This window comes from Montipora foliosa, chromosome 14 (genome assembly GCF_036669935.1).
Source record: "Montipora foliosa isolate CH-2021 chromosome 14, ASM3666993v2, whole genome shotgun sequence".
NCBI classification, from domain to species: Eukaryota; Metazoa; Cnidaria; class Anthozoa; order Scleractinia; family Acroporidae; genus Montipora; species Montipora foliosa.
Window position 1 is genome coordinate 15,077,848 of NC_090882.1, and position 27,500 is coordinate 15,105,347.

General features: G+C 40.0%; 2 protein-coding genes across 7 annotated transcripts in view; both read right to left on the reverse strand.

Annotated features, from left to right (window-relative positions):
- LOC137984640 (uncharacterized) overlaps window positions 1-19,558 on the reverse strand; it is a 23,823-nt gene extending 4,265 nt beyond the window's left edge. Inside the window, exons 1-10 of one of the 5 annotated variants that reach the window (XM_068831844.1) lie at window positions 19,327-19,558; window positions 16,231-16,319; window positions 13,654-13,714; window positions 12,362-12,436; window positions 9,777-11,004; window positions 8,472-8,588; window positions 8,263-8,343; window positions 6,875-6,961; window positions 6,173-6,238; window positions 1-2,675 (exon numbers count right to left, since the gene is read on the reverse strand). The exon at window positions 1-2,675 is cut by the window's left edge and continues 1,413 nt beyond it. In XM_068831844.1, coding sequence (XP_068687945.1) covers window positions 1-2,675; window positions 6,173-6,238; window positions 6,875-6,961; window positions 8,263-8,343; window positions 8,472-8,588; window positions 9,777-11,004; window positions 12,362-12,373 — 4,266 coding nt within the window. In that variant the 5' untranslated portion in view covers window positions 12,374-12,436; window positions 13,654-13,714; window positions 16,231-16,319; window positions 19,327-19,558. Of the gene's footprint in view, window positions 2,676-6,172; window positions 6,239-6,874; window positions 6,962-8,262; window positions 8,344-8,471; window positions 8,589-9,776; window positions 11,005-12,361; window positions 12,437-13,653; window positions 13,743-16,230; window positions 16,320-19,326 lie in introns of those variants that run through there. The other 4 variants (XM_068831843.1, XM_068831845.1, XM_068831846.1 and 1 more) reach the window with 4 other exon arrangements.
- A 2,378-nt stretch (window positions 19,559-21,936) lies between these two features.
- LOC137984645 (uncharacterized) overlaps window positions 21,937-27,500 on the reverse strand; it is a 28,106-nt gene continuing 22,542 nt past the window's right edge. For both annotated transcript variants that reach the window (XM_068831866.1, XM_068831865.1), the window contains exons 9-10: window positions 23,197-26,936; window positions 21,937-22,074 (exon numbers count right to left, since the gene is read on the reverse strand). In XM_068831866.1, coding sequence (XP_068687967.1) covers window positions 23,236-26,936 — 3,701 coding nt within the window. In that variant the 3' untranslated portion in view covers window positions 21,937-22,074; window positions 23,197-23,235. The remainder of the gene's footprint in view (window positions 22,075-23,196; window positions 26,937-27,500) is intronic.

Sequence of the window (27,500 nt, forward strand, 5' to 3'; positions counted from 1 at the left end):
AATAGAAACAAATTCGTTGTCACGCGATTCTTCTGGAGGAGCAGGAACGTCACGCACATTAAGGGTAACTGCTGGATTCTTGTCTAATTTAAGTTCCTCGAAAAGATTTTTCTCCTCTTTGGTTAACTGTTCCCAAGTGTTGATGGTTAAGGAGGACTGTGTATTTCGTTCCTCAACCCATCTTGCGGTGGAGTTAAGAATGTAATCGGTTAACTTTCCGTGGATGTCTAATGTCAGGTGAGACACATGCTTGCGCGATAAGCCTTCAAATAAAGCTTCTGCACCATCACCACCCAACTCTCCCCAGACATTTAGAGTAACATTTTGTCGTACACGTGTGCCACCCATAATCCCGAAAGGACGAAAATGTGCCACCTGACTGGCTGTCACTTTGCTGAAGGTATTAGGGTGGATTGCAATTAAAGCGGGTGTTTTCTGTCCGAATCGTGAATGCAGATTGTTCCCAACAGCCTGCCAATTATCAGGAACCTCTCCATGAAGAGAAACAATCAACTTAGTACGGGAATTATTTCCTACGATACCTCGCTCTATTAACTTAGCACCATGAAGACTCAGCTTTCCACTGACACACAAATCAACTTCCTTAACTGCAATTTCACCTGCAAGGCCTCTTTCTAGGACCACAGCAAGCGAGTCTTTCATATCTCCGTAGATATATAAAGAGAGAGAGGCCAAAAATTTGTTAAATAAGAGATTCTCTAAAGCTTGTAAAGCAGTTCGACTTAATGAACCATGAATTCTGACACCGACAGTCGACAGTGGTGTATCCGCACATAATCCAGCGTCAAGAGCCTTGGCCCAGCCATCGTCACACTCATCGAACAAAGCAAATGTCAATTTCTCTAAGGTTTTGTTTGTTCTTAGGTATTCAGCAACAATTTCCCACTCAACTGCAGATGGTAGCGTCAATTGGGACAAAGATGTGAAATTGGAAATTTCTTTAAAAAACCGAGGTTCCCTGAAAATGTACTTGTCTGCAAGGAAGTAAAGAGATGTTACATTTGGAATAGACGCAAACTCCCTAAAAACGGTAAAATCGCAAGACATCATTATTTTAAGGTGAACTTCAGCTGGTTTAGAAACCTCGGGAATTCCTGTGCAGGTACTTAGAAGTCTAACTAAGTTGCGATCAACATAATCGCCGACTTCATTGAGATCAAAAAATAACTGTAGGACCCGTGGAAAAGGTAAGAATGAAAACAGAGTGTAAGCCATTTGTTCAGGGTTCCCACTTTCACTAAAGCTCTCAAGAAAGAATTGCGTTTCTTCTGCACTGCATTGGAGCCAGTCCCAGTAACTCATCAGCTCCTCACCAATTTGGGTGAATAGAGTACTTGCGTCCTCAAGCAGTATCCCACACACAAATAAAAACACTTGCCGAAATTTTATGACCAACTGATCAAAGCTTAAGCGCTTAAATACTTTAAACTGGTTTCTTCGCAACTTATGCGCAATATAGAACGCAGCCATGTACTCTTGGAACGACTTGTGAAGAAAGAAGTATTCATGATTTGGTTTCAATCTCTTCAAACTTTCTTCTTTGAATACAAGGCCGAGATAACGAACTACTAATTTGTCATCACTTCTTACAAACTTTGTTAATTCATCTTCCCGAAAACTATGACGATCATTCAGCAAGCATTCCCAAGCCAGCTTTCCAAGAACAAGGATATTTGCTTCAAATTGCTTTTCCAAATCGCTGTCCTCTTCACAAGCCTTCACACTGTTCTTCTCACAATATCTTCTCAACAGACACCGGACAATGATTTGATAGAGATCAGTACGGGAAGACGGCAGTTTTCCTTCATGATCTTCATAAACAACGCAAAGGAGAAGTAAATTTAGAGGATTTTTTTGCAGGGCATGCAACAAAGTGTTTTCTTTTGTTTCCTCAATGAGCCTCTCTGCCTTGGATGGATCAATATTCTTAAAATGCTTCCTGATGTACTCAAAAGAATCTTCTTCAGTGAATCCTTCAATCTGAACACAAATATCAAATGCAAATTGTTTCCTGGCTTCAATTCCTTTTTCTTGTCGAGTTGTGGTTAACACATAGGAAAACGGTAAAATACTTCGTTTGAGAAGTTTGCTTACATGATGCTGTGATTTCTCAGGGAGCTCGTCCAATCCGTCCAAAATGATAAGAATTCTTTCCTGGTTAACAAGGTCCGTGATAAAGTTCAGAAGACCTTCCTTGGTCTTTACCGCGATGTCGTCGGGTAGGAGCTGTTCACTAATGGCTTCCATTATGTCTCCGTCCAAGTCTCTGCATTTGAGCAACAACACAAGTTCGAAGATAGGGAAGGTAGAAGGCATTGATTCATTCGCCCAGTCATAAGCAAGTTTAAGACAGAGTGTGGTTTTGCCGATTCCCGGACTTCCCTCTGCTAGGGCCATGGAACCATCGCCTTCACAACTGAAAATGTTACCCAAATCTATTTCCAAGCTTGCAGGGTGAACAATCCTTTTCGGTCTTGAGACAATTTTTAGTCTAGTGTAGACTTCATCCAGATGTAACTTCATGGCTTTGCTCCAAAGAAGCGGACTGAACTCAGCTCGCCTTTTATACACTTGTCTAAGCAATCTCCTGACGACCACGGTGTCAGCAATGGCGGCTGGAAATAACGCATAACAGGAGCCCATCAGATGGGCACCTGCAAAAAAGTAGTACAGAATTAAAACATTGTTTTGTTGGAGGTTCATAAATGGAACCTCAAGACAAATTTCAACATAAACCGTCACTAAAACATATGCCAACATTTAACTAGACTGCAAGCAGTCCCTTCTTAGTCAGTCGATTCGCCAGCTTTAGTCACGCAAAAACGAGCTCTGTAACTATCCACACCGTTTTTGTTTCTGAAATGTGAACACACAATTTCCAATCCACGTGACTTGTGGTAATTGCAAAATCATTACAGTAACGGGAAATAATATTTTTAGACAACGTTCTGGTAGCCGTCGTCGTCGTCTTGCTTAAGTAAGGCTGGTTTTCAGTAGGGAAGGACTCCTAAGAGCGCTTATGATCTAGTAAAAATCAAATATCGCAGTCGTAAGCGGGAGTCATAACCCCGACGGAATCGGAGTGAAAACTAGATTGTCTGAGTCGGAAGCAGAAGCCAAAGAACCCACCAATCACAATGCTTTTCCGCTTCTGCTTCCGACTCCGAAAGTGCAGTTTTCACTGGATCGTAAGCGACGGAGTCATAAGCGGAATCGGTATTCTGCTTCCCACTCCGACAATTTCATTTTCACTAGATCGTATCGCTCTGCCCTTATGATTACGACTCTGACTCCGTCACTAGTGAAAACCGGCCTTTAAGCTCCCTAATGTTTTAGTTAGTGGAGAGAAACCCCTTTTTGTGAGGTGGATTCTTCTGTCAACGCCTATTAGGGAAGCCACAAAGGTTGCTAGTGAAACTAAATATTATTAAATAACCGGAACGTCAACGGAAATGTCATTCCAAAATAAAACTTAGCGCAGTCGCAAGTATTTCGCGATTATTCTTTCTTGTTTACCTTTAAGAGCAAACTGTTATCCAGTAACTGGATGGGTACGAGCGATATTAAAGTCAAAATAGAAAATTGATGGTTCATTGCTGTATGCTCACGTTGTCGTCAAAACCTAAAATTTGGTGATTTCACGTTGTTGTTTTGTGGAGTACGTCAGAGAAATGCACGAAAATTCGTGTTGCACGTGCAGCACGTTTATTTTTCCTTTTTAAACCAATAATATTCTTTCTTCGTGGCATTGCCGTAGCTGTAGCCGTCGTCTTTGCTTAAACTCCATAGTTCTGTTTGGGCGACGGCGACGAAAACGTCACCTCAAAAATATAACGCAGCTATTACAACGGCTCTCGGGATTGGTTCAGGAAACAATGGACACAAAGAACGATAGAAAAGAAACAATGAACCCTAACTCTAAAAACAATAGACTTGCGCCCTAAAGGGATCCAATGAAATTAGAGGTTGTAAAGATCTGCGTCCTATCTCGAAAATTTGGTGACTTCACGTTGTTGTTTTGTGGAGTACGGCAATGAAATGCATGGAAATTCATGCCGCACGTAAATATTCCCACACACGAACGTATGTGGCGTTACTATAGTGTTTATTTTGGTCTTCATTTCTGGTAGCGCTAAAAAAGGCGGAGTAAATTTGTCAAATTATTTGCCAGCTTGTACGTTTCGTTTCCCATTTCAGACCAAGTGGTGTTCTCAAGGGAATTCTCCTTTTGTGTTTTCATAAGTTATTCGTACATAAGCATGCGCATAAGATGACAATTGAAAGAAACTGTCCTGAAGAGTAACATCACCTGGTCTGAAATGGCAAAACAAATCGTACAAGCTAAAGAAGTCAATTAGATTATAACGGAAATTCTGAACAAGGCTAAAGAAACGCCTGCAGTCTCTTCTTCTCGCACTTTCCTCTCGATTGCGGGACTTAAGGACGTTCGCGCTAATTGTTTGTGCGCAACGTAACTGCGCAGGTAACGCGACTGTAATATGTCACGCATTACTTCGAGCATTATTGAAGTTGAGGTTTTAAAACCTTTGCAGAAACCGTGGACGATAAATCTTGCACAGCGTTGGATGAGAGAAGATCGTGATCAGTCAAAATTGCTTAAAAATATTTAGGAAAGTCAAGTAGACTACTGCACGACTGATGATCGCGTTGTTTTTATCAGTCGTGCACTAGTCTACTTGACTTTCATAAATATTGTTCAAGCATTAGTTATAATAACATGGCGACAAAAACGCAGTGCAAAAAATTCCAGGCTGGCAAAAGAATGGCACATTTATTTCCGAATCATCATGAAACGTTAAAGAGAAGTGAGCGGGAGGATGGAAAAGCTCTTTAAAAGGTAGCTGCTGATCTAGTAGTGGCTGAAAGTTTGGAAAACTCGAGGACCAACCGTGGCGTAAATTTAATGGGGCTGTTTCTTTTTTTAATGTTTTTATTACCCTACGAACTTAAGTTCAAAATGAATGTATGTTTTTGAAGTTCTTATCCTTTACTTTCGTGAAAATAGAGCAGTATTTTCGTCATCGTCGGCTTGAATAGTGCGGACCTGCGTGGAAAAAACCAGCGATTAAATTTCACAAAAACCACACTCCAGAAGACGAGCATGACGGCAATGGGGAAATATTATACAAAACACTAACCATGAAGATAATGACTGCTTAAAATTTCGTTGCTATGCTCGAGAAAGCTTTGTTTTGGGGTAAAAACCTTTCATCCCTTCAACGATCGATCCTCTCTTGGGTTCCAGTCCTTCCCCGACAGGTCACGCAAAAACGTGACAAACGAAGTTTTCCAAGAGCTTCGTAAAATCACATCGATTTTACTCCCTTGGATCATCGGTGACCCCTATTTTTTTAATCATGAATCACTTACTCTACTTACTATCTACAAAATTAGATAAAATGAAAAAAATCTCACCGTAAGAAGTTATCTTTTTTTTAAATTTTCTTTCCTCGTGCCATCGAATTCCGGTAGTGGTTGCAACGGATAGAGGTTACGAAAACGCTCGTCCAGTATGAACTCTACTGTTTACGACATCCCTAGCGGCATGAAATTATCTTAAAATCCCACCCCTAAAAACCTATGCACGGAAACCTTCACTCTAACAGTTTATTTTTAGGATTTTCGATGGATGAGCAGATGAGGCTACCTTTCGTTATTATGACAGATATATCGAAAATTAAGGCATTTTCCACTGCCATTTTCCCCGAAACGAAGTCGGTGACCCCCAATTTTTTGTACATTTTTGGAGTAAGTACTTTATGACCTAACGATATGCGAGAAATGAAGAAAATCTCACCGTAGGAAGATTTTGGCGCGAACGTCCTTAAAAGGGACAAAGAAAAAAAGGTGTTCTAAAAGTTTTTCAAAGATATTTGGAAAAACTTGTCTTCAGACAACCACACTTACATTGCTAACTATCTTTTCTCCATTAGAGATGATTAGTTTAGAAATCTGGGAGACACTACTGTCCTACATGCGAACTGTTCACTTCCGCTTGCCGTCCGAGTCTGGAAACGTGGCGTGCTTAATTAAGCTCCATAGTATTTACTTTGCGTTGCGAGAGACCTTGATCTTTAAAATCAAGCATTTTGTATAAAGTCACCGTGAAAAACTAAACATGAAGCCTTACCTTCACAGATGTGAAGAGAGGGTGTTTTCTCCAGGTTTTCTGCAGCTTGTCTTCCTGCTACGCCAACTTCGAAAAAAACAATTACAGTTACACAAGATGTATGCACACACACTTATAACAGGAGCGGGGGGCTCCTTTTTTCTTCTATTTACCTGCTTTTTATTGTATTTTTATTTTTGCTGGAACAGCTACTGTTTACCTAACGGGAACATTTTTATTCATGCTTATCACATACGGGGCAAAATTACTGAATTCTGATTGGCTGAGACGGACGGGTTATTTTCTTAATCACGTGAGCACTTTTGGTAATCAAGAGGGCATGATTGATTGATCCTGGTTACTTACAAGCACATTCTTCCAGATTCTGAATCTGATTAAATTGCCTTTTTCCCACATGTGAAAATATACAGTTCAATTAAATTAAGATAAATTTCTGTTGACAGCATCGATTTATTAAATGGAACTTTAAACGCATGAAAATAAGTTGATCGTCATTTGTCGTGGCATTGAACAAACTTTCCTCGATGATTTTGCCCTTTCTGTGATAACCATGTAATCGCAATGTGCCCTTGTGCAATTAAGGATTAATTTCACTTGCATTTTCATCATGATATAACAACACTTGACAGACCATTACCTTTTCCCACTTGATTGCCTATTATTCTATCATTTATTAACAAATAATAAACGCTATACAGGTACCTCTATACACAGGTCTGTCATGTGTATCTACAGTAGTTGCCAAGTGACTGCTTGTCATTGATGAAGCCTCAGAAGCTGGATGGATCTCTGCCATAAGAATAACACGTATGTGTACTGTACAGTTATTTTCTATCGGGAGATTTTTCTCATCGTATTCAAATTTAGATGCTTTTGTCTGAATTAGAATTACCACCTCTTGGTGATGCAACCTTCAATTGCGCACACTATGGTAACCATAATGGATGCATATCATGATGAAGTGTAATACGATCGTCGGGTATGTGTGGATATAATTGATCTTCGTTGGTGACTTTCGGTTCGGTTTTTGTCACTTCAAATTACGGTGGAATAATGGAGGTTTGCTTTGAAAATTTAAGAAATCAGATTAAAACCGAAAACAGATCAATTTTCTCTTTACATTCCCTAAATATCTTTAAAAAGCATTGCCTCGTCTGGACATCGCCGTGCAATTACGATGATCAATACAATGTGGAGTACATGTAATCGGAGTTCCTAAACAAAGGACACAAACAAAAATGAAAGAAAATCACTACCCATAGACAAGTCACTTCTGAAAATAGTTTTTCACGTTCATTCAACGTCATGGACACCAATTGGCCAGGACGTTCAATATGAATGAGACGTGAAAGACGACTATGCGGTTTGCCGTCCAGCCAAACTCTTAAATTCAGTAGCAGCCGAACAGTTTCCTTGAAACACTACAGCACCGAAAAAAACAAACTCCACGCTCCTCTTAGCAGTTGCTGCTGATAGAACGAAACTTCCACCGAAAGTAATTTACTTACGACCGAAGAAAAAGAAGAGATGAAAGAAACGATTGATTCCGACGGCGAAGAAAATGAGCTACAGGGCAACCTGTCCGGAATTTGGGCACCGAATTTGACTGACTCTTTCCGCAATTACCGTGACAAAGAAACTAAAGAGCTTCAAGCGGTGAAACTTCACACCCTACCTACCACCGGTGGAAGATACATTGTGGCTAAATTTTAGCTCCTTAGTGTTGTTTTGCGGTGAGATATTACAGTTTTGCAAAAAGTGTCCGGAAACAGGGCAAATAACTGTATAAGTTGATATCCCACAGAGCAAGATTACAAAACAAGCAGCTCCTTTGTATGCCACCAAAAAACTAAAAGTTCACAAGCGAATAACCTTTTCGTTTCTTAGTGTTTTGTTGAGCTCCTATGCAATTGTGTGCAAATTTAGCAATGGACCGAGAAACACAAATTTTTAGTTTCGGTTAAAAGCTGGATAACCCTTGTTTACTCTGATATTAATCTACGCTAAGCTTGTCTTATTGCCCGTGAAACACGGAAAGATAAAATATTTTGATCAACCCATTCCCTAATGAACTCGATAGGAGGCCTTACCTCTGCAGGTGTCTGTATCATGCCTTTGTTTCTTTGATGGTGGGGTGTCACTTGGATGTAACGGTCTTTTTCCATTTTTATCTAAGGAACCCAGAGTTAAAATGTGATCAGTGTCAATTAAGCAACTTCCTTTACAAGAGAATCTACACACACAGTGACCATATCCAGGAATGTTAATTATAGATTAGCAATGAACAATAAGACTTCACCTGTGCAATCAATCCCAGCTCGAGTGGGTTCAACATAAGCTTCAGATCCCACAGTACTAAGCAAGTATCTCCTTGTCAATGATGAGTCTCGTCCACTTTCCGTTGCATGAGTACTTCCTACCAGACAAATCATCGACAGCATCTTAGTCCGTCACGTACTGTACAAACAATTGCTTAAAAAGATTTGTGCTCAATTAGAATTAACTCTTTCTGAGAGTTGATTGGACTAAATCGCTAAATCGCCAATAGAGCCAAATTAGTTACATAGCACACGCATGTCTGCTCCACATGCATGGATGCAAATAAAGCGTTACGAAATGCAGAAACAAGGGCTGAATGCAACTCCACAAACAAATGACTGGCACCATCCCTTGTGTAAGAACTGAGTGATCGTCGCACTTAGAGCTGTGGACAATTTAAGCAATATTATCGCTTTATAGACATCGGAAAAATACATTCATTTCATTCATCGAGTCCTTAACGAGAACAAATAAGCCCAACAAACTGACCTGCTACTAACTGCAAGGCTTCATAGCTCAGTTGGTAGAGCATTACACCAGCATCGTAGTCAGCTCAGTCAGATCCTGAAAGTGTGTTTGCTTAAATCCTGACTGGCAAAATTTTGGGCTTTGACTTTTACCCAAAAGGCGTTTACTTAGAGTGCAAGTTGTATATTTCACGGTCTGCCATTACTCACATTAAAAACTGACCGATTGGACCTGAAAGGGTTTGATCCAGGGAAAAGTGATGTCATTTACTCACTAGATTAAAGCTTCAGCGTGTGAATGCAGCTTATCATAATTCAAATTATATGCAACAAGTGATTTTAAAAGTCAAAAGCCCAAAACTCTCGTGCTGCATATTAATTCTGCAGCGTACACACACATTCGATTTTTAAACAAGTGAGCCTTTCATGTCATTTTCTCCTCGATTCAGCTCTTTAAAGATCTTGAAGTTAGTAATGGCAGACCATTAAATAGGATAATTCCAGTTAAAATAAACAGATGTCTCTTTGAAATCAAGGCTGAAGACTTTGGTCGCTTAGTGTTTAGTTAACATAGTTTTGAAATCCAAAGAAAAACAATTGATTTTTTGGTCACAGGGCACTTTAAATTGTCCAGCTAAGAGTGAGGATCACTCAGTTCTCTCATTCATCTGTAACCTGCATTTCAAATAATTATACATTCCTTTCATTATCATTCCTTGTGTTTTAAACTGAATGAATGAATTTGCCTTAAGGACCACCCATGTTCACTTGCAGCCTTACCAAGATGAACCAAGCAACATGTCATTATTTTCAATTACCAAAAATGCTATCAGACATCCTTTTCACCAGTTCATCACACTGTTCCTTCCAACAGTACTTCTTTGCATATTGTGTGCGAAGATCCGCTGTCTCTTCTAGCCGAACATCCCTGCTTTTTTTACGGACACTTTTAATTGCCTTGGCCCATTCAGCAGGATCTTCAGAATTTACTACACAGCTTGAACCATGTGGCACCTTCTGCAGAGCATCTCCAAAACCAGAATTCCCACTAACAAGGATAGGAAGACCTGCGGACAATGCTTCAAGTGCGGCCAAACCAAAACCTTCAGTTCTTGATGGCATTAAACAAAGATCTTCTTCACAAAACAATTTGCCTAGATCCTCTCTGCTTTCCTTAAAGGAGCGAACTGTCAGTTGTCTTGGTGCAATGCCATGTTGACACAACTTCTCTGCTACTTTCTCCTCTTTTCCAAGTGGTGCCCCGGCAAAGATCAGTTTGTAAGATTCTTCATTTAACTCAGAAATGGCTTTGGCTGCGATGTCATATCCCTTTAACTCAAAATCTTCATTGTCACTGCGCCCAAAAACCAAAACACGAAATGTCATTCTTTCTTCAGCTGCTTGCTCTACCCGAGAAAATTCAGACAAAATGCTGGGTGTGAGTACAAATACAGACTGATCCCTCTGGCAGTGACGGAGATAGCAAGAGTACTCATCAGCCAACTTGGGACCAACTGCTACAACTTGGTCTGCCAATTCACACAATTGTACCTCTGCTCTGTGCTTCTTCTCCGATTTTGAAATTGCATTTGCATATCCTTTGAACATTCCTAGCTCTTCAGGGGCTGTATGCACAACCTGAACCCACTTGCATGGTAGTTGCTTCTGAATGAGCTGCACTTGTTGTCCAAGTATTAGCCCATGTCCAATCACATAATCCATCTTGTGGTTTTCTGGTGCAGAAGATAGCCATTCAATGGGTTCATATCCAATCAGTTTTTTCGCTTTTTTGAGCTTAACATTGTTTTCCCCTGCAATCCTTACATCTTCTTCACTGCACTGAGGAAGGTACATACTGACTTCCACATTCTGATGTTTTGCCAACTGAATGGCAAGCTCTCTGTTGATTGTTGACAAGCCTCCTTTTGTAGATTTCCATTCACTGCTCAGGAAAGTAACCTTAAGTTTCCTTCTTGGTGTTTGGCCTGAGATGCTTTCCTGGGCTTCCTGTGATGCAGAAAATGAGGTGCTGGGAAAGGAGGGATCCTGTAATAAACACAAGATAAAAATAAATTAACTACATAATTCATTAACAGTCCCTTTTTACCTCAGAGATTTTCTTAACTGATTTTCATTAACTCAGTTGATAAGACCATCAGATTTCTGTGCAGTGTACTCAACCATGGATGAAGCACCACTTTTTTAAAGAACAAACACCATTAGCATTGGGGTCAAATTCGGGTTACACCCTTGATCATTTCCAAGGTGGCTAAGTTTAGGTTTATGTTGAAGCCCCTTGTTTATTCCAGGGGTAGGAGATGGGGCTGAGGGGTAAGGGGTGAGTGGTGGGGGTAGGGGGTGTGATTAGGTCTGGGTTAGAGTTAGGGTTGGGGTTACCCCCGCACTCATTCTGTGTGGAAGGTTTGAAGGAACATCGTCCACGAGTCTTAAATGCTTTTGATGAGGGCTACAATGCTGGTCAACAAGAGTCAGACAGACAGACAGACATACATAAATACATAAATTGACCACTCCCCATAGGGGCTTTTCAGGGCCAATGAAAACACAATTATGACAGAACAGAACATTCAACAACAACTGCTAAGAATCCCAACTGGCCGGAGGCAAACCAGTTGGCTATTTACAAGTACAGCTGAGAGGTTGAATCAGGGACTACCAGCAACAAATTCAACGAGTGGTCAGAGCGGGTCTTGAACCCGGGATCCCCAGATCTCAAGGCAAGCGCCCTGACCACTGGGCCGCACAGTTGTAACAGAAGGTACATGTACATCAATTATTAATGTCCAAGATTGGAAAACATGTAGCCCTTCTGCTTTTCCCCTCTAGAGTTGACTTCAGAGGCTGGACATTACTGTGAGTTACTGTAAAGACAGGTTAACATGAAGAAATATAAAATTAATGACAGTGTAAAGTGCTGATTGGACAAGAGGACATGGGACAGCAGCTGTTAGTTTTGAATGGTGAGAATTTAGAACGTGTCAAAGTTTGATATATTGGTATCAGTAGCAGTAGTAGAAGTTGTACCGCACATGTACATGACATGTAGGAGTACGAGTAGGAGAAGTACAGATGTAGCAGCAGTAGTAAGTAGTAGTAGGAGTGGAAATGGTAGTGTTAGTAGTATATTTTGCAGAGGATACGCACTGACTGAGAAAGTTGTTTGCATTAATAAAATGGATGACTGACCATTTAGAAGCAGAATGCTTGACCTATAATATGAAGGTTGATTAAGCAAACTGCACTTATCAACACCACGTTTGCTTCATTTTCATCCAGCGCAAGAAATAAATATATGAATATTTATGTTGGTGGCCCAGCTGCACTGAAACCATAGCACAAGCACTCTACATTTATATTTTTTAAAGCAACTTCCAGTAATTACCCAGGATGACATTACTGAAATCTTGAGAAGCCTTTACACACAATCTTCAGGATCATCTTTGCACCAATCCATAATCTGTGGATAAGAATAATGAAAACAATAAATTTTTAACGAATTTCACACGAGTTCATACTTATTTGTTCTTCAATATCATTAATAATGCAGGAGTATTTTACTACTTTATTGGATGTCAGCAATCAATCAGTCATATGCACAGCCAGTATAGGGAGATCTCTGTGGAAAGCCAGATCAAATGCAGAAACAGCAAGAGGCTACAGGTAGCCTACCTGTACAAGTACACTTTCTTCGAAGGATGTTTAATTAACTGATTTCCTTCAAAGTTCACAATATTTCAGTGTCTTTTTTACAAATGTATGTTACATTATCTTGCTCAATATCCAGTTCAATCCTGTAATCCGAAGTCCAAAGTCCGTGACTCAACCATAGGGTTAAGTGCGATTGTACATGTAGAAAAGTTGTTAACATTTAAAACGTTGTTAATCAGGCATTGATTCCAATCAAAACTAGTAAACGGTTGCTTTACGAGCTCCTACAGTGGTATTTAAAAATATTTAATACTTTTTCTTAACAATACCGGGAGAATATTAGCCTGGTGAGATGTGTTAATACTGATACACAAGATAACTGGATATTGCATGCAGCGAAAACACAAAAAACCATTTCCAGTCACACACTCAATTCTTTAAATAAATATTTACCCCCTAGTCTGTCACGTAACATTTTGTGGTCTAGTGGTCAATGAGCGCCTCTGAATGAAGAGATACCAAGTTCAAATCTTACTTATGGGGTACTTTCTCTGAAAAGTCTCTCTACCATGAGAAGTCCCATGAACAAAAGAAAACGCATTCAAAGAAAGTAAATTAATAATATTGTAACGTCCCCAAGAATAACAAAATCAAGAAAAATAATGTAATAATTTATTACAGTAGAGGTAATTTTTCTGACCTCTTTTTAGATATCCTTTGGCATTGATGGAGAAACAAGTCTGAGTCAAAGCCGGGGTTTGGGTGTTCAATTGTTTGCACATTTTTCACCTACACAGTTTTCTATACATGAGCATTCTCTTTCACAAATGATGTACTACTTATGAAAATTTTTGTCCTTGAGACGAAGTAAACATTATTAATTTTACCCAGCTGTTGACTATCAAAAGAACTTCCCTAATTTCCAATTCTCTAGAGCTGCATTATTATTGTTATTATTATTATTATTATTATTATTATTATTATTATTATTATTATTATTATTATTATTATTATTATTATTGCTACCTTGCAAAGGGGGGAAATACTTTAAGGACACTTGCCTCCAAATCCAGCCACAGGACCATTTCTGTCCATTCAACAATTTGCCAGACATTCTTTAGGTATAAAACATAAAATGAATATAGACCATACAGGGGACATGGAGGGTGTTACATGTATTCCATATTCACACCTACATATATAGTGCCCTGGGCAATTGACGAGTAAAATCATCTGGCATGAGACAGAGTAAACTCTATAAAAGGTTAATTTTTCTGAAGTAACTATTGATCCCCTTATGTTTTTTTGATGAGTCCAAATACAAAAATAATGCAAATTTTAAAAAACACATCCAGCTTCAAAGGAGAACACATGCAGGTTTGGACAATTCATTTGATTAGATTTTTTGAAACCAGAAGAATGTGAGCATGAAATTCAACAACGAGACCTTTTCTATTTTGAAAATGTTGAACCTACAAGTCTGAAGAAGTTGATCAAAATTATAGTTTGACATCTGATCAGCAAAGAAACACTAAAACAAGGAAGTCTGTTACGTCACAAAATGTAACAAGTAAGGCAAAATGTAACAACTCTTGACGCAAAATGTAACATTAACCCAAATTGTGACAACTTTTGACCCAAAAATGAAAATGTAACAATTTCTTTAAAGCCAATTGTAACAATCTTTTAAAGCAAAATGTAACCAACTTCTTTAACGCGAAATGTAACAATGCAAAGTGCAACAATTCTTTGGATCAAGTTTTACCAGTAAAGCATAGGCTGCACCTCTATGAGCTGACAGTGTGCGAGTGGCTATTATTGTTGCAGGTAAAAATGATCTGTTCTCAGGTTGAATCCGTTTTTATCTACACTGTAGGATAAATTTGTGATGCCCATTTTACCTAGGTTGAATTATGGACTCAACCTAGCTTAAACCCCCCTCTAAAAAGGATTGAAGACACTTATACCTGCCCTCCTCAAGCTCTGTCTTACGTAAAACGCAACTGTAAACGCGCCTTCAATCACGACAAATCTCAGACTGGGTCCAGAAATTTCAAGCCTGTATAATTTGGGTCAGCCATATATTTATTAGAAAAAACATATCTTTGCATCCCGAAACTAGGCACCAAGCATCTCGTCCCGGTTTCACGTAAACAGGTGCAAAAATTTCATAACGGTACAAGTTCATACAAGTCTGAGTTTGTCTGGGTCTCATGCAAATACCCCCTAAGTTGCAGGTGACATAAATTACATTGTTGACTGTCACAAAGGGGGGTCACAGGCACCCCAGGACACCCCATCCTCTCCGGCTACACCCCTGAACTAAACATTTGTTATCAAGGCCACATAACCAAATTATTGTTTGATTGGATCTTCGTGTAAACAAAAAAAAATATCAAAACAAATTTCCTGTTTTCCTGCAAATTTCTCGCTCAAGCTATGCCACCTTGTGAGTGTATACCTCCCAACCCGTAGAGTACAAAAATCTGGAGACTTCTATAATAAATTTTTGCATTGTAAGAATGTCATTTTCAACAATGTCTGATGGAACGCGTCTCCCAGTCTCCAGAACAGGTTATCAAATCTCCCGGATAAATACAACTTTGAACCGTTTAAAGACTGCTCAATTATTAAGGCATTCTGAATGTTCCCAACGTCTCTCCGTTAAAACAGCATGTACCTTCAGTATTGCTATAATTGTTTCCATAACCATGCCAACTTTCTGACATACTGTGCAATTTGGTTGATTTCTGACCAATTACGATAGAGCGGTTTTCAATTGAGTGTCGAAAGTAATTATTAGATAATTGCTTTGGTTTATGATTACTTCACTCATCTTCAAAGTTCTCACGCAATTTTTTCAACCAATCAGAAGTAAAACCAAAACCAATCGTGGCTCGCGTGTGCACATTTTCCCGCGCTGTGTAAGCTATGTGTAATTACTTCGAGTTTTGATTGGTTTACTGGATAGTCTCTGTCCTTTTTGATTGGCCAAAGTAATTACTTTGGTTTTGGTTTTACGACATTGAAACTCGCTCTACTCATTACACGTACAGCACTTGATTACCACGTTTCACGTTTTCTGATCGAGAACAGCGCAATCCACCTCGTTTCATTTTCCTTTTTGACATCTCGAAAATAACTACATTAATTTTAAACTTTTTGAAAAAGGCCACGGTACATGTGGGAATTTCCCAGGAGATTTGGTGCTCTAACCGGGAGACTGGGAGATTTGAAAAACTTGGAGACTCGAGGGAAAACCAGGAGAGTTGGCAGGTATGTGAGTGAATGTAAGATTCATTTTTCTTTTATTCAGAAGGAGCTGCTGGGCTACAGGGGGTGTGTGTGTTCGATTTTTTTAGGGGGGAGGGGGAGAGTGCGCAGGTTATTGTGGGGTGGGGTTGGGGGTCCAGATGAAAAAAAAATCTCTAGATTTTAGATCTCTGGAGGTTGGCATCTCTGCATCTAACTCTAGAGTACATGCAGTAGCTTCATGGGTTAAATGTTTTTGATAACTAAAGTAACAATTAACCTACCAGGGCAAATACATGTTGTCTTTGTTGTCTACCATGTAACCAGTTCAGAAATCAGACAAAAACTTACTCAATTCATACATGCAGCTTGTTGAATGCATCCCCAATATCTAGCACAGAAACCAAGCAGACTTTTCAAGAGCAAAAAATCCATTGAACCTAAGAAAATGAGTAAATCTAAATTAATTTCCAGTAACACATATAATGCCTGTGATCTAAGATCTTTAGGGACCTTGTATCCAATAATACACTGTATGTACACGCATGAAATATGCATGTCTTTTTGTAATCAAGTGCCCCATGGCACAGAATCAAAGGGTTTTATCAACATGTACCTGTATAAATTCCTTTGATTTTTGCCACTTCCTAACGTAACTGATGTCTGACGCTCTCTCTCTCTTTCTCTCTCTCTCTCTCTCTCTGTGAAATCCAAAGTCCAGATAGGTGCAACCTAATATCACAGGAAGCCCTGTCACCGCTGGCTGGGCAAAGACTATGAGGTAACAGTCCATAAGCATAGGAGTTCCTTAGACCTCATTTAGAGGAGGGGAGGGGTAAGCAAATAAAAGTTGGCTTTTTCGAGCAGAACAAAGAGTAAAGATTGGTCTTTTCTTAAAAATACACTATTTTAAAGTTATGGATGAGTGACCTGGCCTATGAATGGCAGCAAGGATGGCAGTGACCTTTTTTTGATACAAACCCCTATATATTCTTTTTATGCGAATGAATACTAGTTAGGATCAGAAAAAACATGACTTAGAGTACAAATACACTGCAGCAGTTTGTGCCCTAAATATATTTCATAATTGTATCTTGTCAGTGGGTCATCAGGAATGTCATAGGTTTTTATACCCAGTTCTGAGGTAAAAACATTAAATTAATTTTACCATGACCGTGCCCCTTTAAGTTACAGTGTACATCTTGTTGACTAGGGATAATTATAGCCTGCGTAGCTGGCCATATTGTTGGTGCAAGAGGCAAATTAACGAGCGGCAAAGCCACGCAGAGAACAGGCCCATACTCTGTGTGGCCAGCCTACTTCCAGCTATGTTGGCTGGCTACTGGGGACACTACTTGGTTTGCTGACCACCCACCCCACCTTGTATTGAATACCCTTTTTCTTGCATTCTTTCTTTGATTTCGTTCGTTTAGTGTACCAATGAAGATCGGATATAATTGTTTTAAAACTTCTTTTATTCTTTTGCTTGCATGGTCACCATGGGTAGCTTGCTCTTGTTAACTTGGAATTTTTTCTCTTGATGTAATATTTCAAAAACGAGTGAGAGTGTTTTACCGAGGTTTCCAAACACGAGAAAACTTTTGTTTTCGATAAGCACAGAACGCAAAAATCACATAAGCATGTGATTTTTGCTTTCTTTTATTTAATCAGCGCACAGTTTGTGATGATGTCCGTGTTTTTCACAACTGGAGCTTGTTTATTTCAAGTAGCCACAATTTGCATTCAGTGGCGTCCAGCTAGTTCCGAAACATGGACGAGCAAGCCAAAATTCTGTATACTTGACCCGGAAAGCATGTTCAAAGAATATGATGTGCACTGTGTGCAAAGTCTCGAAGAGGAGTTGGAGGACTTGGATACTCTTTTCCTAAATTATTGGCTCACAAAATTCGTCCCGGATGTTGCTAATAAGAACGGTGGTTGGTATCCACCTCGTTCCTCGTATGGAATTGTTTGTGGCTTAAAGCAGCACTTGGAGGATGGAAATGGAGGGAATGCTTTGAATCCTTTAGACAGCAGTGATAAAAGGTAAGTTTGGAGAAGTTATATTTTAATCCAGTGTGCTTTATGTGATACAGAAACTTAGAATCTTTACGAAATTTATGATCTACTACTTTTGAGGTTTGCTATTTTTTGTCCATGCTTAGACGCAGAAATGAAAGACGCCACGCACGAAGGTGTTTTTCTCGAAACCAAGAAGGAGGAAAAGGAGGAAGTTACGGACGAAGAGGAAGAATTGTTTTGGAGTAAAGGACTGTTAGGCTGTGGAAGAGCTAAGTCTCTTTTAAATATTGTTTATTATTACAATGGAAAAATTTTTGGATTGAGGAGAAGCGAGCACAGGAAATTGAGTTTAAAGAATTTGAGTTACGACGCACGAAGGTGTTTCTCTTGAAACCAAGAAGGAGGAAAAGGAGGAAGTTACGGACGAAGAGGAAGAATTGTTTTGGAGTAAAGGACTGTTAGGCTGTGGAAGAGCTAAGTCTCTTTTAAATACTGTTTATTATTACAATGGAAAAATTTTTGGATTGAGGGGAAGCGAGCACAGGAAATTGAGTTTAAAGAATTTGAGTTAGGTCCAAACTTTATTAAATTTGAGGAGAATTTGTGCAAAACCTTTCATGGGGGCTTGACTGATCTGAAATATGTTCCAAAGAGAATCAAACATATTTGTCACAATGTTGGGGAAAAACACAATCCTTGTTTGTTAGAAGTGTATCGAATGCATATTGGTTTCGTAGAGTGTAAAGCCAAGGAAAGTGATTGTTTTTACTTGAGGGCAGCTAAACATAAGTTTTCCTTTCAGAAAAGTCCAGTAGGAATTAACGCGCTAAATGCAATCCTACCAAATATGTGCAAGGAGGCTGGAATTAATCGGAAAAAGGCTCATTCTTTGCGAATTGCCTGTGCCACTAAGTTATTTAATTCAGGCGTTGAAGAAAAACTCATTCGTGAAAGGACCGGTCATAGGTCAAATGCCTTGTCAACCTACGAGAAACCTAGTTTAGAGCAAAGTGCTAAAGTGTCTATTACTACAATACTCGTCAAAAATCTTGATTTCCACTTCCCCAATGTTGATTTGGGTATCACAGTGGTCTCAGTGCTTCAAAACACCCGTGGCTCAACATTGGGGAGGGAGAAGGCACATTTCAGTTGGGAAAACAGTGTCAAGTAGAAATCTCAGGATTTTTCCAGAAAATTCGAGAGAAACGGTGTCTGTTTCAACGATTTGTGACGAGTATTGTAGTTCAGAAATTCCATAACATGTCATTTGCATGTGCGAGTGTCGCGTAAATTACATGCACGATTCATCCCCGTGCAATTTTATTTAGTCGTATGAATTTGCTACAGCACATCACATTCTTTTAAGGACGTCAAACCGAAGGGGGCATTCTGTAAGTAATTCTGGGATGTGAAAATCAGTCTTACCTTCTTGCATACTAATGATTCAAACGACCTTGTAAATTGTCACGCGAAGTTTCTCTGGAAGGCCTAGGCGGAAGCTATCGCCGGGGAGGCTCCGAGTCTACATAATCCGAAGAGTTCGTCCCTTAGTACGATGATAACTCAACTTATAATTAAAGGACGGCAAATTGAGGCGATCAGTGTCAAAATCAGAGTGCAGAGCAATTGCAAAGACCAACGTAAATGCAAACACAGTGATGGGAGTAGCAGTCACGTGTTATATGAAAGTCACGTGGTACCCATGATTGCGACATCTGGAAGGTACTACGTGGTGTAAGCCCGCACAAACCATCCCGAGCGCCTTCTTATCACAGTACAGTATGGGGCCCAGTTCTCAGCCACAAAAAACAGGGTCGTAACGAGGTATATGGGATCAGGGATCAACAGCCTTTTTAGGGGTGGGATCAGGGATCACAGCTCCGGGATCTGGGATCACAACCCGTGATATCGGGATCAGCAGTGTCTTTGTGGAATCAGGGATCAGACTTAACAAATTTTTGCGGGATCAGGGATCAAAATTCCGGGCAAAAATACGGGATCAGTTATGAAAAAATATACCTCGTTACGACCCTGAAAAAACGCAAACTTGTATTTCTTACCTTGGAATAGCTGTAAGGACTTGAAATTTCAAAGACAACTAGCTTCAGCATTCAGTTAACACATGTAAAGCTATCGGCTGCTCAACGCTGTTTTCTCCGGAGTTATAACGAAAATGGAGGCTTCGTTCGTGGGCCCAGTTATCGGCCAGCGAGCCCAGTTCTCGGCCACAAAAGAGTGCACTCGATTCCTTAGAATAAACAACGCTTTATCACCATTTTTTGTTGTCAAGTCACTAATAAGGCTTGTGTTTGATATTCCGACCAAAAAGTATCCTTAACGAGCTTTGTTTCATGTTAGAAAAGGAAGTTTTTTGCACACCTAATTTTTCTCTTAATTGCTCCATGACAAGCGAGGCTAAAAAGAGTTGGGTATTTCAAAACGGGGTCCGGTAAGTCCGAACTCATAGTTTTAATTCATATCTACTGTCAGAACATGCCACCCCATTACAGCTTTACTGTTCGCATCATCACTGGGTGCCCTCACTCCAAAACGCCCGCTGGAGGTGAAAGGAGTAGGAGCCATGGTAATACACTGGCCATCACTGCGGTAGGCCTGATAGGTTTCATTTTCGGCCCAGGAGCCCTCCGTTTCTTTTGGCCACGTGGTCCGACGTGACCAAAAGAAACGAAGGGCTCTTGGGACGAGAATGGACAAGTTATGACACTTCCTTCCAGTGCCGACTTGAAACGATCCCTCAAAAGCCACTGTGATTGTCATAGCTCAATGACATAAAGAAAGGCTTTGAAACTTATTTCCTTTACTCATTACAATTCGAAATAAGACTACTGACTTGGAAATAACCACTGTAAAATTCCATCTTTCAAGTAATAACTACAATTGAAAAAGTTCATTTGATCTCTAGAAGTAACCATTGACTAAAGTTACCTTTATGTTTTCCCAGCTAACTTGTTAACATATTAGATTTCTAAGCCATTATGTCTTCAAATTTCTTCCAAGGACTTGAATGCAATTTCTGACGTTGAGTGACCTTGGAACGACTTGGTCAAAATTTGAGAAAACATCCAAGACCGATAAATATCAACGTGAATTAATTCTTTTGGGTAAATCACAAGTTTAGACCATCTTGGCCTGCTTAATTTAAACCTTCTAGGCAAGTAACTTTAAAACGTTAGGAAATAAGAAATCTACATGCGACAACTGCCACTCAATAAAATTGCATAAGAAAGAGTTGGCTTAAATATACAAGGGGGGATACGTGTTGAGATAAACTATTGTTACTTATTGTACCAAATAGAGCTTTGTTTGAAGTCAAAACAAGGATATCTTTTGTTACAGTGGTTGGAACCTCTGAATAGCCAAAAGAACTTTTGGAAACAGATACCTTTCCAAAGTGTCTTTTCTTCTCTTGGTGCTACAAAGATCTACTTTATGTATGGCAACCTAGGACGTGCAGAAAAAATGTTCCTTCAGTAACAGGCAACAACCGTTATGTTACATTTCAGTAAAAACATACTTCAAAAATGCAAGAACGAGAGCATACATATGCGCATGATTAATACAACAAGATTGCTTCAATCTGATAGATTAATCATGCGAGGGTTGACAGACAGCTGCATGACGTATAGCAACTGTCCTTGTCCCTGGGCAGCGGTCTCTCTTGAGGCTTAACCAAACTAATGTAGTTCCACCATTGTGCTACTACGTCACAATTCTGGTTCCCTTGCGTCACTCACAACGCCTGAGCTCCGACACCAAGTTGACCAACACGCTCTATAAAAGGAGCTGTAACTGTGGTCGTAGATCACTTGCCACTCTTCAAACAAAGCATAGAAAGGCTCTGCGAAATTCAGTACTACAATTAAAAAGACAGCTGCTTGCAGGTTTGAATTCGTTTGTGCTATTTTACAACAAGTTCCTTGGTTTCCAGATCTTGAGTCATCCTTGATCGCCATGGAAGAATGTTTTACAAACTCCGAGGTCTTCGACAGTCGTCTTCAATGACAATCAAACACAAATTCCAACGAAGGTATGGGACGGAGTTGTTTCATTCATATTGCGTCTGACGCTTTGACAGAAAGAAAACATCATAGGTGTCACGGCAACCAATTTGCTGATGCGGTAGGTTTTTGAAAACTTGAAAACAAATCACCTCTAGAAGAATAAAGATAATTAGTAATTCAAATGTGTTGACATCAAGACAAATTTAAAAGGTCATCGTCTCACTTGCACTTGCTGTCTATCACCCGAAAAGCTTGTGAGTAAATTCCCTGATTTTGCTCATAACACCCATCGATTCAATCACTTGTCTGCGCGAAAACAATGATTGAAGATGTTTGACTTCCTGTTTGATGTACCAGATTAAGATTAAACTAATGGTACTGGGAGTCATGGTATAATAGGCCACTTCGAAAAATACCATAATACTCTTTGTTTTCCCCCCAAATTTTGCATAAGCATTGTTTCCAGTTTCTTTTGGGACTTACATTGGTCCCAAGAGAAAACAAAAACGATGCCTATGCAAAAATTGGGCGAATGAACAAAGAGTATTATGGTATTTTTCAAAGTGGCCTATTACGCAAAATGTTATGCATGCAGAATGACTAAACGAAATCAAGTAACTGATCGGCACAAGTTACTAACGCTAAAGTCCTTATAAGAAACTGGTTAGTTAATTACTGTTTACAGTCACGGGTAAATTACCTGAAAATTTTCTGACTTTATGAAAATTTTTTCTAAAAACATTTTCCATACATTAGATTACAGTACAAGCCCCAGTTGTTCAAACAATGGATAGCACTATCCGCCGAATAAATCACTATCCACTGGATAACTCAATTAGTTTTGCCAGTGTTTATCCGCTGGATAGTGATTTATCCGGTGGATAGCGCTATCCATCGTTCGAACAACTGGGGCCAGAACATTTATTTCTTACATTCATTCTGCATACGTTACATTAAAGCGGAAAAGACTCGCTGGAAGAAAGAGTCGGCGCCTTCTTTATACCCAGTTGTTTTAGTCAAGCCGACGATAGCAAGGGGAATGAAGTTCACTATTACAAAAACCAGGCCATTTTCAAGAACAAAAGAGAAGAAATTTGATGGCGCTTCCCTCTTTTGTCTTCGAATCAAATGATCCGAAAGTGAGACAATTTTCTCCTCGTAAGCGACAAGTTGCGATCCTAAGCTAGGAAATTGCAAAATCGCTACAAAAAACAACAGAGGGACTGACTGGACAACTTATACTCTACTTTAAGAGAATCCGATAGGTGGGTACCTGCAATGTTCCAAAGCAACCGCTTTTACGTTCCAACTTTCATTCTCTCGAGCTTTTTTCCACACCATAGAAGCTGACAGTTACTTCTATGAGCGAAAGTGATGGAGACGTTAGCACATATCTGCTGAAGTCGTATCTACGGCGGCCATTTGTAATTTGTGAATCGTTAACTTTCAATCTCAGTGTCTTAAGTGATTGACTTTTCATTGCTTCCTCCAAAAGATCATATAAAATGTCTTCACCTGGCTTGCCGCACAAGTTGAGTGTCAAATTAAACGTAGTTAAAGACTTAAATTGCAAAAAAAATCCTTCGAAGCAACTAAGAGGACGTATATTGCCGTAGTTATTAATTGTCAGAGAGAAATTATTTAGTGAGTTGTTTTCCCAGCTCTTGTCAACTTCCCAGTCAAGCGTTAATTCGCCAAAGTTGTTAATTGTCAAAATGAGACTCTTCAGAGATTTCTTACGTGCCAATCCTTCGTCTGTACCGCGTTTCCACGAATCCCATACAATTGAGTCGCTGTTAACTGTTAGAAAGAGATTCTCCACTGATGTGCTACGTGCCCAATCAATGCCCAGTTCACTTGCAACTGCGTAAGCGTTGTTTTCAATTACCACAGTGAGATTCTTCAGTGATGTGTTGCGTTCCACACCACTGCCGAGGCTTTCTCTCCATTTACCGCTCTTCTTGTAGTAGTGAATTGCTAGGGTAAGATTCTTCAGTGATGTGTTGCGTGCCAAACCATCTCCCAGGGGGAGTGCCCATGAATAGCTCGTGTCGTCGTCGTCGTGGTCGTCGAATGTCAAACGGAGATCATTCAGTGTGGTGTTGCTTGCCAAGACGTGATCAAGACCATCTTCTGGTTCACGACTGAAGTTGGAATTGCTTGCTACTCCAGCGTGCACGCCGTTGCCCAAATCACTGTTTTTAAGAATTTCCTTTCCTGGCAAAACATTGCACTCTTCAGCCTCGTCGTCGCTCTCAATACTGATTCTAGCGCTGAGATTATGTTTCCTGGTATTTTTGGCTTCCTTAAAGAGCGCAACGAGAGAATCAAGGTTGTCAATAGAAACAAATTCGTTGTCACGCGATTCTTCTGGAGGAGCAGGAACGTCACAAACATTAAGGGTAACTGTTGGATTCTTGTCTAATTTAAGTTCTTTGAAAAGAGTTCTCCCCTCTTTGGTTAACTCTTCCCAAGTGTTGATAGTTAAGGAGGACAGTGTATTTCGTTCGTCAGCCCATCTTGCTGTAAAGTTAGCAATGTCATTGGTTAACTTTCCGTGAATGTCCAATGTCAGGTGAGACAGTGGGCTGCACAATAAGTTTTCTAGTAAAGCTTCTGTACCATCATCACCCAACTCTCCCCAGACATTTAGAGTAACATTTTGTCGTACGCGTGAGCCACCCATAATCCCGAAAGGACGAAAATCTGCCACCTGACTGGCTGTCACTTTGCTGAAGGTATTAGGGTGGATTGTAATTAAAGCGGGTGTTTTCTGTCCGAATCGTGAATGCAGATTGTTCCCAACAGCCGGCCAATTATCAGGAACCTCTCCACGAAGAGAAACAATAAACTTAGTACGGGAATTATTTCCTACGATACCTCGCTCTATTAACCTAGCACCATGAAGACTCAGCTTTCCACAGACACACAAATCAACGACCTTAACTGCAATTTCACCTGTAAAGCCTCTTGCTAGGACCACAGCAAGCGAGTCTTGCATATCTCCGTAGATATATAAAGAGAGAGAGGACAAAAATTTGTTAAATAAGAGATTCTCTAAAGCTTGTAAAGCAGCTGGACTCAATGAACCATGAATTCTGAGACCGACAGACGACAGTGGTGTATCCGCACATAATCCAGCGTCAAGAGCCTTGGCCCAGCCATCGTCACTCTCATCGAACAAAGCAAATGTCAATTTCTCTAAGGTTTTGTTTGTTCTTAGGTATTCAGCAACAATTTCCCACTCAACTGCAGATGGTAGCGTCAACTCGCACAAAGAGGCGAAATTGGAAATTTCTTTAAAAAACTCACGACACCTGAAAATGTACTTCTCTGCAAGGAAGTAAATAGATGTTACATTTGGAATAGACGCAAGCTCCCTAAAAGCGGTAAAATTCCAAGACGCCATTATTTTAAGGTGAACTTCAGCTGGTTTAGGAACCTCGGGAATTCCTGTGCAGGTACTTAGAAGTCTAACTAAGTCGCCACCAACAGAATAGTCGAATTCACCGGAATCTATAAATAACTGTAGGACCCGTGGAAAAGGTAAGAATGAAAACAGAGTGTAAGCCATTTGTTCAGGGTTCCCACTTTCACTAAAGCTCTCAAGAAAGAAACGCGTTTCTTCTGTTTCGCATTGGAGCCAGTCCCAGTTACTCTTTAGCTTCTCACCAATCTGTGTGAATAGAATAATTGCCTCCTTGCGCAGTATTCCACACACAAATAAAAACACTTGCGGAAATTTTATGACCAACCGCCTAAAGCTTAAGCGCTTAAATACTTTAAACTGGTTTCTTCGCAACTTATGCGCAATATAGAACGCAGCCATGTACTCTTGGAACGACTTGTGAAGAAAGAAGTATTCATGATTTGGTTTCAATCTCTTCAAACTTTCTTCTTTGAATACAAGGCCGAGATAACGAACTACTAATTTGTCATCACTTCTTTCAAGCTTTGTTAATTCATCTTCCCGAAAACTATGACGATCATTCAGCAAGCATTCCCAAGCCAGCTTTCCAAGAACAAGGATATTTGCTTCAAATTGCTTTTCCAAATCGCTGTCCTCTTCACAAGCCTTCACACTGTTCTTCTCACAATATCTTCTCAACAGACACCGGACAATGATTTGATAGAGATCAGTACGAGAAGACGGCAGTTTTCCTTCATGATCTTCATAAACAACGCAAAGGAGAAGTAAATTTAGAGGATTTTTTTGCAGGGCATGCAAGAAAGTGTTTTCTTTTGTTTCCTCAATGAGCCTCTCTCCCTTGGATGGATCAATATTCTTAAAATGCTTCCTGATGTACTCAAAAGAATCTTCTTCAGTGAATCCTTCAATCTGAACACAAATATCAAATGCAAATTGTTTCCTGGCTTCAATTCCTTTTTCTTGTCGAGTTGTGGTTAACACATAGCAAAACGGTAAAATACGTCGTTTGAGAAGTTTGCTCACATGATACTGTGATTTCTCAGGGAGCTCGTCCAATCCGTCCAAAATGATAAGAATTCTTTTCTGGTTAACAAGGTCCGTGATAAAGTTCAGAAGACCTTCCTTGGTCTTTACCGCGATGTCGTCGGGTAGGAGCTGTTCACTAATGGCTTCCATTATGTCTCCGTCCAAGTCTCTGCATTTGAGCAACAACACAAGTTCGAAGATAGGGAAGGTAGAAGGCATTGATTCATTCGCCCAGTCATAAGCAAGTTTAAGACAGAGTGTGGTTTTGCCGATTCCCGGACTTCCCTCTGCTAGGGCCATGGAACCTTCGCCTTCACAACTGAAAATGTTACCCAAATCTATTTCCAAGCTTGCAGGGTGAACAATCCTTTTCGGTCTTGAGACAATTTTTAGTCTAGTGTAGACTTCATCCAGATGTAACTTCATGGCTTTGCTCCAAAGAAGCGGACTGAACTCAGCTCGCCTTTTGTACTCTTGTGTGAGCAATTTCCTGACGACCACAGTGTCAGCAATGGCGGCTGGAAATAACGCATAACAGGAGCCCATCAGATGGGCACCTGCAAAAAAGTAGTACAGAATTAAAACATTGTTTTGTTGGAGGTTAATAAATGGAACCTCAAGACAAATTTCAATATAAACCGTCACTAAAACATATGCCAACATTTAACTAGACTGCCAGCAGTCCCTTCTTAGTCAGTCGATTCGCCAGCTTTAGTCACGCAAAAACGAGCTCTGTAACTATCCACACCGTTTTTGTTCCTGAAATGTGAACACACAATTTCCAATCCACGTGACTTGTGGTAATTGCAAAATCATTACAGTAACGGGAAATAATATTTTTAGACAACGTTCTGGTAGCCGTCGTCGTCGTCTTGCTTAAGTAAGGCTGGTTTTCAGTAGGGAAGGACTCCTAAGAGCGCTTTTGACCTAGTAAAAATCAAATATCGGAGTCGTAAGCGGGAGTCATAAGCCCGACGGAATCGGAGTGAAAACTACATTGTCTGAGTCGGAAGCAGAAGCCAAAGAACCCACCAATCACAATGCTTTTCCGCTTCTGCTGCCGACTCCGAAAGTGCAGTTTTCACTGGATCGTAAGCGACGGAGTCATAAGCGGAATCGGT